At 41.2% G+C, this 14,594-nt stretch overlaps 1 protein-coding gene across 1 annotated transcript in view; it reads right to left on the bottom strand.

Moving 5' to 3' along the window:
- The window catches only part of mapkbp1 (mitogen-activated protein kinase binding protein 1), a 55,811-nt gene that overhangs the window by 24,134 nt on the left and 17,083 nt on the right, over positions 1–14,594 (bottom strand). The window contains exons 3-7 of the mRNA XM_079261670.1: positions 6,057–6,119; positions 5,869–5,926; positions 5,625–5,795; positions 4,723–4,860; positions 4,464–4,646 (exon numbers count right to left, since the gene is read on the bottom strand). Of these exons, the coding sequence (XP_079117796.1) occupies positions 4,464–4,646; positions 4,723–4,860; positions 5,625–5,795; positions 5,869–5,926; positions 6,057–6,119 (613 nt within the window). The remainder of the gene's footprint in view (positions 1–4,463; positions 4,647–4,722; positions 4,861–5,624; positions 5,796–5,868; positions 5,927–6,056; positions 6,120–14,594) is intronic.

Here is a 14,594-nt window from a genome sequence, read left to right as displayed (position 1 = left end):
GTGGAGAACTGGGCGTGCCCAATGGAGAAGTGGGCGTGTCCTGCATAGAAGCGGACGTGTGCTGTGGAGACGTGGGTGTGTCCCGCAGAGAAGCAGGCGTGTCCATTTGAGAAGTGGGCGTATCCTGTAGAGAAGTAGGCGTGCCCAGTGGATAAGTGGGCGTGTCCATAACACCAGGACGTGCTGAGGCAGGACTTTGTGCTGACAGACATCATTCTGAAGGCCATGTGAAAGCCGTGATGAGTTTGTGTTCCATGCCATGCGATGGAAAATGGAGCTGTGACGAAATGTTTGTGTGAGATGATGAGACGAGACCCCGACTTACAGAGGCAGAGTCGAGTCTCTGCACAGGAAGCAGAGGAGGAAGCAGAAGAAGTTGGCTTTAGTGGAGGTTTGGTAGAAAACTGGTTCATCTGTTCAGTCTACGCAGAGCAAAGATTACCAACAAATAAACAGGAGAAAAGTCAACAAAAACACCCTCCATCCACCAGATCAACACAAATCTAACCAGCCAATCACATGGCTGCATTTAGTCACATGACCATGCTAAAGCAGAGTTGTGGAAATTGAAACTTCACCAAGATGAAAGGCTTTAGAAAGAGGACTGAAGAGACTTTGGACGCGACATGGTGGTTGGTCTGATTGTTGCAGAAACTTCTGATCTACTGGAAATTTGAAAAAAAGCTTTCAGGTCTGACGACACACTGAACAACCTGCAGGCGTGGATCCATCGGCTGTGGATCAACGCTTCAGGCTGCTGCTGACTGGACACTCCGGGTGACACCTCAAGTGACCAGAAGAGGACAAAAACATCATCCAGACCTGGAGAGAAAACCATGTCTCGTAGCAAAATGGAGGAAATCTTCTAAGGAATGTTTCCAACACCTTGTTGAGTTTTTAAGACTGAGAATTAAGGCAGTTCTGGAGAAAAAGGTCCAACTTGGTACTGGATGGTGCCGCTGAGGAAGTGGGTGGTGAGTTCAGGAAACAGAAAGCCCGACAAAGAGATTAGGAAGCCGCCAGATATTTGCAGTGACTTACGTATTAATATTTTACCCCTTCTGTTTTAGTTAAATCTGAAGCATATACTTTGTCTAGGTTGTTTTTCAATCTCTTTAAACTGCTAAATTTGTTTCATTTCTTGCCAGCAGATCTTAGCAAGCAACTCTTTTATTAGGATGCCCTTTAGATTGCAACAAAATACATTTAGATTTTCCCTAAAGTATTTGTTTTGTTATATTTTGTGAGAAATAAACTATAAACAACACAGCGAAACAAAAGAAACACCACCACAAAGGGAACAACGTAAACAGCACGGGTCTAACATCAGCCTCCACCTCTGACCCGCCCACTAGCAGGACGAAAACATTAAAGACAAAGTATAAAAATACAGAAAATGTCCTGTTTTATTGATTCCTTCCACTCCGCTCCACACATTAAACATGTCTCCCCATATTTCAGGAGGCTCTGCTTAATTAATCATCTTCAGTCAGATTCATTTCACCTGCCGTTTAAGAACCTCCAAAGCCATCTCCAGGGCTATGAAAATTTCTCACATTATAGATTTTTTGCCTGGTCAATTGGATTCACGGTTTCGTGACTGGGAGAAGAAGGGTCTTATGGTGATAGATGACTTGTTTGAGGGAGATCATTTAAAATCCTTTAGTCAGATTCAGGAGAAATACGGTTTGATTTCTTCTGATTTTTATAGATTTCTGCAGTTGAGGAGTTATTTGATATCACACAAAGAATGGTCACTACTTCAAACACAAGCCACTGACTTGGAAAGGTTTTTCATAAGGAACATAAAAGAAGATAAATGTGACAAGGTTGTGTCGAATCTTTACAAATGCTTACATCTGAATGTATCGGGGAGTACTCTTCAGGTAAGTGAGAAGTGGGAACTAGAAATGAATGTTGTGATTGAAGACCAAAAATGGGAAAAATTATGTGAAAATGGGCACAAACTGACTAGCAGTCCAACATGGAAAGAGTTTATTTGGAAAGTGAACATTAGATATTTTAAAACCCCATTTATTATCTCTAAGTTTGACAAAACTAAAACAAATTTATGCTGGAGAAATTGTGGGCAAATTGGAGATCACACACATTTTTTGGGATTGTCTGAAACTTAAGTCATTCTGGGAGGGAATTAGGGGAGAACTTTCCAAAATACTACACACCCACATTGAATTTGACCCACTGATTTTTATCTTTGAAGTGCTCCCTGTTAATTTTTTAAATAAGGATAAAGAATATCTTTTGAAAATTCTTGTCTTGGTAGCAAAAAAAAAAAAAGATAACTGTCCTCCTGGTATAAACCACTTCCTCCAACAATAATCAGTGGAAGGAAAGAATTCTGAGGGTCTATACAATATAAAAAATAACAGTAAACCTAAACCTTACCACTGATTTGTTTAAGAAGAGGTGGAATCCTGGGACAATTTATTTGAATTTGAGTCTGTTGTTGGGGGGGTGGGGGTATTATTTGTATTTTTCTGTACTCACTACAATAATTATAGGCAGATAGAAAAAAAAAAAAAAAAGACATTTCCAGTACACTGATTTGAGATACCAGCTTGCCGAGACATTCTGTTTGTTTATTTATTTTGTTTACTATAATTTTTTGTTTGTTTTGCTTGCTAAAACAATATGTAGCTTTCTACATTAAGAATATGTAAAGATTGTATGTATTGTAAAGCTTGAAATGTGAATAAAACTTTGTTAAAAAAAAATAAATAAAAAAAAAAGAACCTCCAAAGCCTCCAACTCCTAGGCCATGCCAGCCACTTTCACATAAAACAGCTTTCTTTCCACAGATTCTGGTACAGTATGGTATTCTGGAAAGCGATGCGATATCTCTTATGTTCCCAGGAATGTCAGGTTCCATTGCTCCACTGGGAAGTCTGGACGAAAAACCCAAGCAGGGATTCTCGGCACAACAGCCGACTTGGATCTTTAAACTCTATTATTTGAAGAAGCGGCGAGGTCAGTGTTTCTGCATCCTCACAGAACGTTAATAAACATGAAGATGCTAGAAGTGCAGTTGTTCGGTGTGAATACTGCAGTGTTTCTAAATCCTGGTCCTCAGGGCCCGCTGCTCTGCACGGGTTCTAGGTAACGCCACTTTAACACACCTGACTCAAATCAGTGGCTCATTATCAGGTTTTTGTAGAACTTGGCAGGCAGGTAAGTTAACCTGCATCAAGTGTGCTGGAGTTGGTAGGAACTGAAACATGCAGGACAGCGAGGACGAACTGTGAACTGTGAGTCTGATTTAGTAAATGGATCTGATGTGAATACCATACTGGTCCAGGGAATATTTATCAAAAAGCGGCGATCAACAAGTCGAGGGACTTTTTCTAGCGATACTCGAGACTTTTGGAGAGTAACGTGAAGTTTAATCAGTGAGCAGGAGCAGCTTAAGCTGAGAAGAAGAAGAAGCTCTGTCGCAGCTTCAAACTGCAGCCAGAGCAGGAAGCGATCACCTCTGCAGCACCATCACACTGACCGGCCCGTCCTGGTTCACTGTCAGATATTAAAGTCTGTTAATGAAGAGTGTAGATGGAAACATTTATAAAGCTAAACTAACTGTAATATGCAGTCGGCTCTTCAGTACAGACTGACTGGAGTCCCTCTCTGCATCAGTGGTGGTTTTATTAGAGGGGCTCTCTCTGGCCAGGTTGTGCTGAAAGCCAGAAAGGAAGCAGTGTAGCTACAACTATGACATAGTTCTTTTTCATTAATATAATGTTGGTTTTAATGTATGTATGTCTTTAATAACATAATTCAGAACAGTGAGGAAGATGCAGGCATCAGTCACCAAGCAGGTGCTCAGTTTAATGACACACATACATATATATAATCCATTTATTTCTTTAATTATTTTTGTTGATGTATATATTCACTAAAGATGGATCCTATTTGACTGGATGATACATTAATTTGTTTTATTTTCTGTATATGTTTTGGTTTGATGAGCAGTATCATGGAGGTGCGCCCATGAATGTTGCTGACAAGAGCCTGGACTAGAACTAGTTTGGCTGGCACTAACCAAGTGGCATGAAGGGGGTTGGGGAAGAAGTGGGTAACCTGTATTTTTCTTGATTAGTATTTCGTGTTTGGATTATTAAAGTAAATTGATGAGGTGTGATGAAATTTAGTCTCTTTTTAGAAGTATTGAGACAAAAGCTTTCATATATGTTTTAAAGGGTTGTAATTGTAAATACACTCCGGTGTTGGGTACAAGTGGACATGGTTCTAGTCTAGATATACTGGTGCTCTGCCAATATTGGAGTCCCGGGCTTCTTCTTCCTCTTTTTCCTTTGGTTGTGGACCTAAGGGGACGTCATCATTCTGCATTTCACGAGGTTGAAACCTTACAAGAACCTTGGATCTTATCTGGTCCAGTCTGAGGTTCTGCCTGGAAAACAACTTGAAGATATTACCCAGCCTTGACTCACCCGAAGCTCCACCCACTTGTCGAGGACCCTCCGGTCGTTGAACTCACACAGCAGACCTGAAGAGGTGATGCAGAAGGTGGAGGAGGACTGTCGGCCCCGTCCACACGCCACGTCGCTGAAGAAGTTGTACCTGAGTTCTCCTAGCAGCCCTGAGCGCCCATGCAGAGGGACGGTGGAGCTGACCTGCAGCGGGAGGACACCATCGGTTAGAAACCGACAGACTCCCAGATGCACAACATGTTCACTGGGAGGAATCCACCTTGGAGGTCTTGGTGTGGTCCAGATACCAGAACTTCACATGTCGGTTGCCAGCGGTAACAAAGTATGAGCTGTCCTCCGAGAAAGAGACGGCTGTTATTTTGCTGGAAACCTTGTTGGCTGCCACCACCACGTTTTTCTGATAAACAAAACAACAACACAATTATCCCTTGAAGAAAACAAACGAGCCAGAACCTTTTCTCAAAACACAATTACACAACACGCCCAGTCACACACTGCCTCCACTCGTAACTTATATATATATATATATATATATATATATATACATATATACACACACATACCTCTACACACACATGCACATATACATACATACACACAAATATACACAAGCATACAAAGACAAGAATTAAAAAAAAAAAAAAAAAAAAGACAAAGATCAGCAGTGACCAAGCCTTTTCTTAACTGTACATCATTCCCTCACGTCTGACACAAACACACAACACACACTATTACCATGTTTCCACACGTCTTCCTGCTGCTATCTACCTGCTATCCTCACTAAAGCACCTCCACCTCAGCTGCATCCCAAATGTCTTCTTGGTTTTATTCCAGCCATAGAGGATAATTATTTTTCTGCTTTTCCAAACAGAACTTTCTGCTCATGAAGATGTGATAAATAATGGTTTTATCATGGATCATTGTGGATTTAGAGTCTCTAAATAAACACTACATGTTGCGTCTGGATTGTAAACCTCCTGGACAGATAGAAATGCTGGAAAAACCTCCGTAGATCAGCTGAGGGGTCACATATCCTGGACAATCTACTGTCCATGAGATGCTGCAGATAATAAAATTGATGGCACTAAGGGGGTCTAGCAGAGTTTGAAGGGTTATTGACAGGAAAACTGGTTCTGATGGACCCAGTTCCTGATTTGGTACCTTCCAGCTCCAAACATTGACCATCATGTCATGCTGGTATCCCACACTGACGATGTATTTGCCGTTGGGAGAAAAGGCCACGCAGGCAATTCCATATTTATGGTCCTGCAGCTCAGAGACTTGCTGATGGTCTGACACCTCCCAGACTCGAACCGCCGGCATGTGACCACTCTGAGGGAGGACAATGGTATGTTAAAACATGGTTGTGTGTGGAGCTGAAGCCAGAGTTGGAATCAGAACTCACCTCTCCTGTAACAACATATTTCCCGTCTGGAGAAAAGGCCAAGGTGGTGATGGCCTTCCTGAAAAAACACCATTCACAAAGTCAGTTAATGAGGGAAGATTGCTGCCGTCCCCCAGATGGATGATAACATCGTGATATTCTAAACAGATGAATCTCAGAAAGAATGTGATTGGATTGTTGAGTTTTACCTGGAAGCATTGAAGATGTGATGCTGTTTGTTCTTCCGAGGATTCAGAAGGACAATGACGCACCTGAAGACACAACATGACCAAGTTAAATGCAGTGAATGTGGACTCAGATGTCTTTATGTCAAAGCAGTTTCATGCTGTCACACATTCATGTGGTAGAGAAAAAGCAAATATGAACACACCCACAACAAACACTGTAGACACAGAACGGAACGACACTGACCAGCCTGAAACCATGGTACAGTCCTCCAGCCAGGAGTACCAACATACAGCCAGGAGTACCAACATACAGCCAGGAGTACCAACATACAGCCAGGAGTACCAACATACAGCCAGGAGTACCAACATACAGCCAGGAGTGCCAAAATACAGCCAGGAGTACCAACATACAACCAGGAGTGCCAACATACAGTACGAAGTATCAACATACAGCCAGGAGTACCAACATACAGTACGAAGTATCAACATACAGCCAGGAGTGCCAACATACAGCCAGGAGTACCAACATACAGCCAGGGGTACCAACATACAGTACGAAGTATCAACATACAGCCAGGAGTACCAACATACAGCCAGGAGTACCAACATACAGTACGAAGTATCAACATACAGTACGAAGTATCAACATACAGCCAGGAGTACCAACATACAGCCAGGAGTAGCCAACATACAACCAGGAGTACCAACATACAGTACGAAGTATCAACATACAGTACGAAGTATCAACATACAGCCAGGAGTACCAACATACAACCAAAACTACCAACACACAGTACGAAGTATCAACATACAGCCAGGAGTACCAACATACAGTATGAAGTATCAATATACAGTACGAAGTATCAACATACAACCAGGAGGACCAACATATAGTACGAAGTATCAACATACAACCAGGAGTACCAACATACAGCCAGGAGTACCAACATACAGTACGATGTATCAACATACAACCAGGAGTACCAACATATAGTATGAAGTACCAACATACAGTCTGGAGTACCAACATACAGTCAGGAGTACCAACATACAGTATGAAGTATCAACATACAACCAGGAGGACCAACATATAGTACGAAGTATCAACACACAGTACGAAGTACCAACATACAGTACGAAGTATCAACATACAATCAGGAGTACCAACATACAGTACGAAGTATCAACATACAGTCTGGAGTACCAACATACAGCCAGGAGTACCAACATACAACCAGGAGTACCAACATACAGCCAGGAGTACCAACATACAGCCAGGAGTACCAACATACAACCAAAACTACCGACACACAGTACGAAGTATCAACATACAGCCAGGAGTACCAACATACAGTATGAAGTATCAATATACAGTACGAAGTATCAACATACAACCAGGAGTACCAACATACAGTATGAAGTACCAACATACAACCAGGAGGACCAACATATAGTACGAAGTATCAACACAGTACGAAGTACCAACATACAGTACGAAGTATCAACATACAATCAGGAGTACCAACATACAGTACAAAGTATCAACATACAGTCAGGAGTACCAACATACAGTACGAAGTATCAACATACAACCAGGAGTACCAACATATAGTATGAAGTATCAACATACAGTCAGGAGTACCAACATACAGTACGAAGTATCAACATACAGTCAGGAGTACCAACATACAGCCAGGAGTACCAACATATAGTATGAAGTATCAACATACAGTCAGGAGTACCAACATACAGTACGAAGTATCAACATACAGTCAGGAGTACCAACATACAGCCAGGAGTACCAACATACTGCCAGGAGTACCAACATACAGTACGAAGTATCAACACACAGTACAAAGTACCAACATACAACCAGGAGTACCAACATACAGTACGAAGTATCAACATACAGTACGAAGTATCAACATACAGTACGAAGTATCAAACATACAGTCAGGAGTACCAACATACAGTACGAAGTATCAACATACAGTCAGGAGTACCAACATACAGTACGAAGTATCAACATACAGCCAGGAGTACCAACATACAGCCAGGAGTACCAACATACAGCACGAAGTATCAACATACAGTACGAAGTATCAAAATACAGTCTGGAGTACCAACATACAGCCAGGAGTACCAAAATACAACCAGGAGTACCAACATACAGTACGAAGTATCAACATACAGTACGAAGTATCAAACATACAGTCAGGAGTACCAACATACAGTACGAAGTATCAACATACAGTCAGGAGTACCAACATACAGTACAAAGTATCAACTTACAGCCAGGAGTGCCAACATACAGCCAGGAGTACCAACATACAGCCAGGAGTACCAACATACAGCCAGGGGTACCAACATACAGTACGAAGTATCAACATACAGCCAGGAGTGCCAACATACAGCCAGGAGTACCAACATACAGCCAGGAGTACCAACATACAGCCAGGGGTACCAACATACAGTACGAAGTATCAACATACAGCCAGGAGTACCAACATACAGCCAGGAGTACCAACATACAGTACGAAGTATCAACATACAGTACGAAGTATCAACATACAGCCAGGAGTACCAACATACAGCCAGGAGTAGCCAACATACAACCAGGAGTACCAACATACAGCCAGGAGTACCAACATACAACCAAAACTACCGACACACAGTACGAAGTATCAACATACAGCCAGGAGTACCAACATACAGCCAGGAGTACCAACATACAGTACGAAGTATCAACATACAGTACGAAGTATCAACATACAGCCAGGAGTACCAACATACAGCCAGGAGTAGCCAACATACAACCAGGAGTACCAACATACAGCCAGGAGTACCAACATACAACCAAAACTACCAACACACAGTACGAAGTATCAACATACAGCCAGGAGTACCAACATACAGCCAGGAGTACCAACATACAGTATGAAGTATCAATATACAGTACGAAGTATCAACATACAACCAGGAGGACCAACATATAGTACGAAGTATCAACATACAACCAGGAGTACCAACATACAGCCAGGAGTACCAACATACAGTACGATGTATCAACATACAACCAGGAGTACCAACATATAGTATGAAGTACCAACATACAGTCTGGAGTACCAACATACAGTCAGGAGTACCAACATACAGTATGAAGTATCAACATACAACCAGGAGGACCAACATATAGTACGAAGTATCAACACACAGTACGAAGTACCAACATACAGTACGAAGTATCAACATACAATCAGGAGTACCAACATACAGTACGAAGTATCAACATACAGTCTGGAGTACCAACATACAGCCAGGAGTACCAACATACAACCAAAACTACCGACACACAGTACGAAGTATCAACATACAGCCAGGAGTACCAACATACAGTATGAAGTATCAATATACAGTACGAAGTATCAACATACAACCAGGAGTACCAACATACAGTATGAAGTACCAACATACAACCAGGAGGACCAACATATAGTACGAAGTATCAACACACAGTACGAAGTACCAACATACAGTACGAAGTATCAACATACAATCAGGAGTACCAACATACAGTACAAAGTATCAACATACAGTCAGGAGTACCAACATACAGTACGAAGTATCAACATACAACCAGGAGTACCAACATATAGTATGAAGTATCAACATACAGTCAGGAGTACCAACATACAGTACGAAGTATCAACATACAGTCAGGAGTACCAACATACAGCCAGGAGTACCAACATATAGTATGAAGTATCAACATACAGTCAGGAGTACCAACATACAGTACGAAGTATCAACATACAGTCAGGAGTACCAACATACAGCCAGGAGTACCAACATACAGTACGAAGTATCAACATACAGCCAGGAGTACCAACATACAGCCAGGAGTACCAACATACTGCCAGGAGTACCAACATACAGTACGAAGTATCAACACACAGTACAAAGTACCAACATACAACCAGGAGTACCAACATACAGTACGAAGTATCAACATACAGTCAGGAGTACCAACATACAGTACGAAGTATCAACATACAGTCAGGAGTACCAACATACAGCCAGGAGTACCAACATACAGTACGAAGTATCAACATACAGTACGAAGTATCAACATACAGTCTGGAGTACCAACATACAGCCAGGAGTACCAACATACAACCAGGAGTACCAACATACAGTACGAAGTATCAACATACAGTACGAAGTATCAACATACAGCCAGGAGTACCAACATACAGTACGAAGTATCAACATACAGTACGAAGTATCAACATACAGCCAGGAGTACCAACATACAGTACAAAGTATCAACTTACAGTACGAAGTATCAACATACAACCAGGAGGACCAACACACAGTACGAAGTATCAACATACAGCCAGGAGTGCCAACATACAGTACGAAGTATCAACATACAGCCAGGAGTGCCAACATACAGTACGAAGTATCAACATACAGCCAGGAGTACCAACATACAGTACGAAGTATCAACATACAGCCAGGAGTGCCAACATACAGCCAGGAGTACCAACATACAGCCAGGAGTACCAACATACAGCCAGGGGTACCAACATACAGTACGAAGTATCAACATACAGCCAGGAGTACCAACATACAGCCAGGAGTACCAACATACAGTACGAAGTATCAACATACAGTACGAAGTATCAACATACAGCCAGGAGTACCAACATACAGCCAGGAGTAGCCAACATACAACCAGGAGTACCAACATACAGCCAGGAGTACCAACACACAGTACGAAGTATCAACATGCAGTACGAAGTTTCAACATACAGCCAGGAGTACCAACATACAACCAAAACTACCAACACACAGTACGAAGTATCAACATACAGCCAGGAGTACCAACATACAGCCAGGAGTACCAACATACAGTATGAAGTATCAATATACAGTACGAAGTATCAACATACAACCAGGAGGACCAACATATAGTACGAAGTATCAACATACAACCAGGAGGACCAACATACAGCCAGGAGTACCAACATACAGTACGATGTATCAACATACAACCAGGAGTACCAACATATAGTATGAAGTACCAACATACAGTCTGGAGTACCAACATACAGTCAGGAGTACCAACATACAGTATGAAGTATCAACATACAACCAGGAGGACCAACATATAGTACGAAGTATCAACACACAGTACGAAGTACCAACATACAGTACGAAGTATCAACATACAATCAGGAGTACCAACATACAGTACGAAGTATCAACATACAGCCAGGAGTACCAACATACAACCAGGAGTACCAACATACAGCCAGGAGTACCAACATACAGCCAGGAGTACCAACATACAACCAAAACTACCAACACACAGTACGAAGTATCAACATACAGCCAGGAGTACCAACATACAGTATGAAGTATCAATATACAGTACGAAGTATCAACATACAACCAGGAGGACCAACATATAGTACGAAGTATCAACATACAACCAGGAGTACCAACATACAGTATGAAGTATCAACATACAACCAGGAGGACCAACATATAGTACGAAGTATCAACACACAGTACGAAGTACCAACATACAGTACGAAGTATCAACATACAATCAGGAGTACCAACATACAGTACAAAGTATCAACATACAGTCAGGAGTACCAACATACAGTACGAAGTATCAACATACAACCAGGAGTACCAACATATAGTATGAAGTATCAACATACAGTCAGGAGTACCAACATACAGTACGAAGTATCAACATACAGTCAGGAGTACCAACATACAGCCAGGAGTACCAACATACAGCCAGGAGTACCAACATACAGTACGAAGTATCAACATATAGTACGAAGTATCAACATACAACCAGGAGTACCAACATATAGTATGAAGTATCAACATACAGTCAGGAGTACCAACATACAGTACGAAGTATCAACATACAGTCAGGAGTACCAACATACAGCCAGGAGTACCAACATATAGTATGAAGTATCAACATACAGTCAGGAGTACCAACATACAGTACGAAGTATCAACATACAGTCAGGAGTACCAACATACAGCCAGGAGTACCAACATACTGTACGAAGTATCAACACACAGTACAAAGTACCAACATACAACCAGGAGTACCAACATACAGTACAAAGTATCAACATACAGTACGAAGTATCAACATACAGTACGAAGTATCAACATACAGTCAGGAGTACCAACATACAGTCAGGAGTACCAACACACAGTAAGAAGTACCAACATACAGTACGAAGTATCAACATACAGTACAAAGTATCAACATACAACCAGGAGTACCAACATACAGTACGAAGTATCAACATACAGTCAGGAGTACCAACATACAGTACGAAGTATCAAACATACAGTCAGGAGTACCAACATACAGTACGAAGTATCAACATACAGTCAGGAGTACCAACATACAGTACGAAGTATCAACATACAGTACGAAGTATCAACTTACAGTACGAAGTATCAACATACAACCAGGAGTACTAACATACAGTACAAAGTATCAACACACAGTACGAAGTATCAACATACAACCAGGAGTACCAACATACAGTACAAAGTATCAACATACAGTACGAAGTATCAACACAGTACGAAGTATCAACATACAGTACGAAGTATCAACACACAGTACAAAGCATCAACATACAACCAGGAGGACCAACACACAGTACGAATATCAACACACAGTACGAAGTATCAATATACAACCTTGAGTACCAACATGGACGTTTTATGGTTGTTGTCCTGGAAGACGTACCGTACTAAGTTAGCGACATTAGCGTTATATTTAGCGATGTTTCAGACCCTCGGAAGGTTGATTTAATGACCAAAGGGAGCCTCAACAAATCCAGCATCTTTTCCTGGTGGCATTTTCAACTATTGGTGAGTAACAATCAAAGAAAATGTAGTTTTTTCTTCTCCATTAGCATCAGTTTTTAAGCCCCCCCCATCCTAAAGACCACACGTAGCTCAGCTTCATGCAGATCCACGCTGCAGTCAGAGCAGGAGGTGATCATGCATTAATAGACAGGTCAGGTGGGTAAAAACCGTAATAAATGGCTTGGTGTTTAAAGGGTTTAATGTCTGTTAATGAAGAGTTTTAATGTAAATATTTACAAAGTTAAAATGACTAACATGTAGATTCTTAATTAGAGAATAACTGGAGCTGCAGCTGTCAGTTACAGTATTGGAAATGACACTTTAACTTTGGGTGTGTTCAGTTTTGGCCAGGATGTTTTCTATTTCATTGTTACTGTTTCAAAATAAATTATTTTTATTCAGACATTAATAGAGCTTGAGTTTATTATACTATTCTCTTTTCCTATTATTTGAATTTATAATCACATTAAATCCATTTAAATAAAGAAAATGTTGCTTTTTGGGACAATTTTCATTATGTGATTAAAACACAATTGAGATTAATTAATTACAAAGCCAGTAACTATTGAGATTTTTTTTTTTTTAAATATATTATAAATATATATATATGTATGTCCCTTGTGTGTTCGTTTGGGTTTTAGTGACTTATGTTCAGGCTCACTTTTTATGGGCACAAAGTTATTGTCACACAAAGATTTCTTTTGATGTTTTTGTAAACTAAATATAATTATTATATTTTATTTCCCCGTGCCTGTTTTTTCGGCTCGGCTGTATATCTGCATCCAAACTCGTTCAGCAGCTTACCAGGCTTTCTATGTGGAGGCTCAGCTCAGGCTTTTGGGCAACACAAGCCTCCTCAACTCAGACTCACCTTCATACAGAGACGAACCTCTCTTCAGCTCTCCCTGCTCTGGCCTGGGATGCATTTAATCTTTTATCAGAAGGTTTATTATTCAACACACCTCTCATACGAAAAAAAATCTGCCAAACACATGGAACCGGAGAGGATGACTGCTCAGACCATCTTCAAGATAGATATGAGTCCTGCTAAATTTGACCCATTCAGCTTAAATATGATCTGAACTCTGAGCTCAAAAGGCAGATTTATCCTTATTCTGTGCAAAGCATACGCACTTTGAGGATGGAGATCAAGCCTGTAAATTTCTTGCCAGATACATCAAACAGACAGAAACTCAGAATATCGAGTATAGGATGACACTTTGTCAGAACTCACCGAGGCAAATAATGCTTTTAGGAACTTGTGTATGCAGCTCACACACATCATCTCACAATCCTCTGGCCTTCACAGGGGCACAAGACAGGGCTGCCCATTGAGCCTGGCATCCTGACTTTCCCAGCCTCCAACTTCAGAACAGTAACCACAAACCGTTGCTTTATGCGAACAATGCTTGTCCTTGTAACGCAGCCAGAACGTTCCTTTCCTGTCCCTCTAAAACTATCAGTCTGTTTTCTATTATGTCTGGGTGTAGAGTCAACCGGGCAAAGCACTCAACAGCCTTTTGCCCCAGAATCTTGTTTCAACCAGGAGATTTTAGCTGCCATGTTATTTCATTCCCACATTCACTGTCTGATTCAGTTCCTGTTCGTTCTGAACTGAATTAACTAAACATG

Source organism: Telmatherina bonti (assembly GCF_933228915.1).
Source record: "Telmatherina bonti genome assembly, chromosome: 22".
Lineage (NCBI taxonomy): Eukaryota > Metazoa > Chordata > Actinopteri > Atheriniformes > Telmatherinidae > Telmatherina > Telmatherina bonti.
This window is presented reverse-complemented; position numbering and strand designations above follow the sequence as displayed.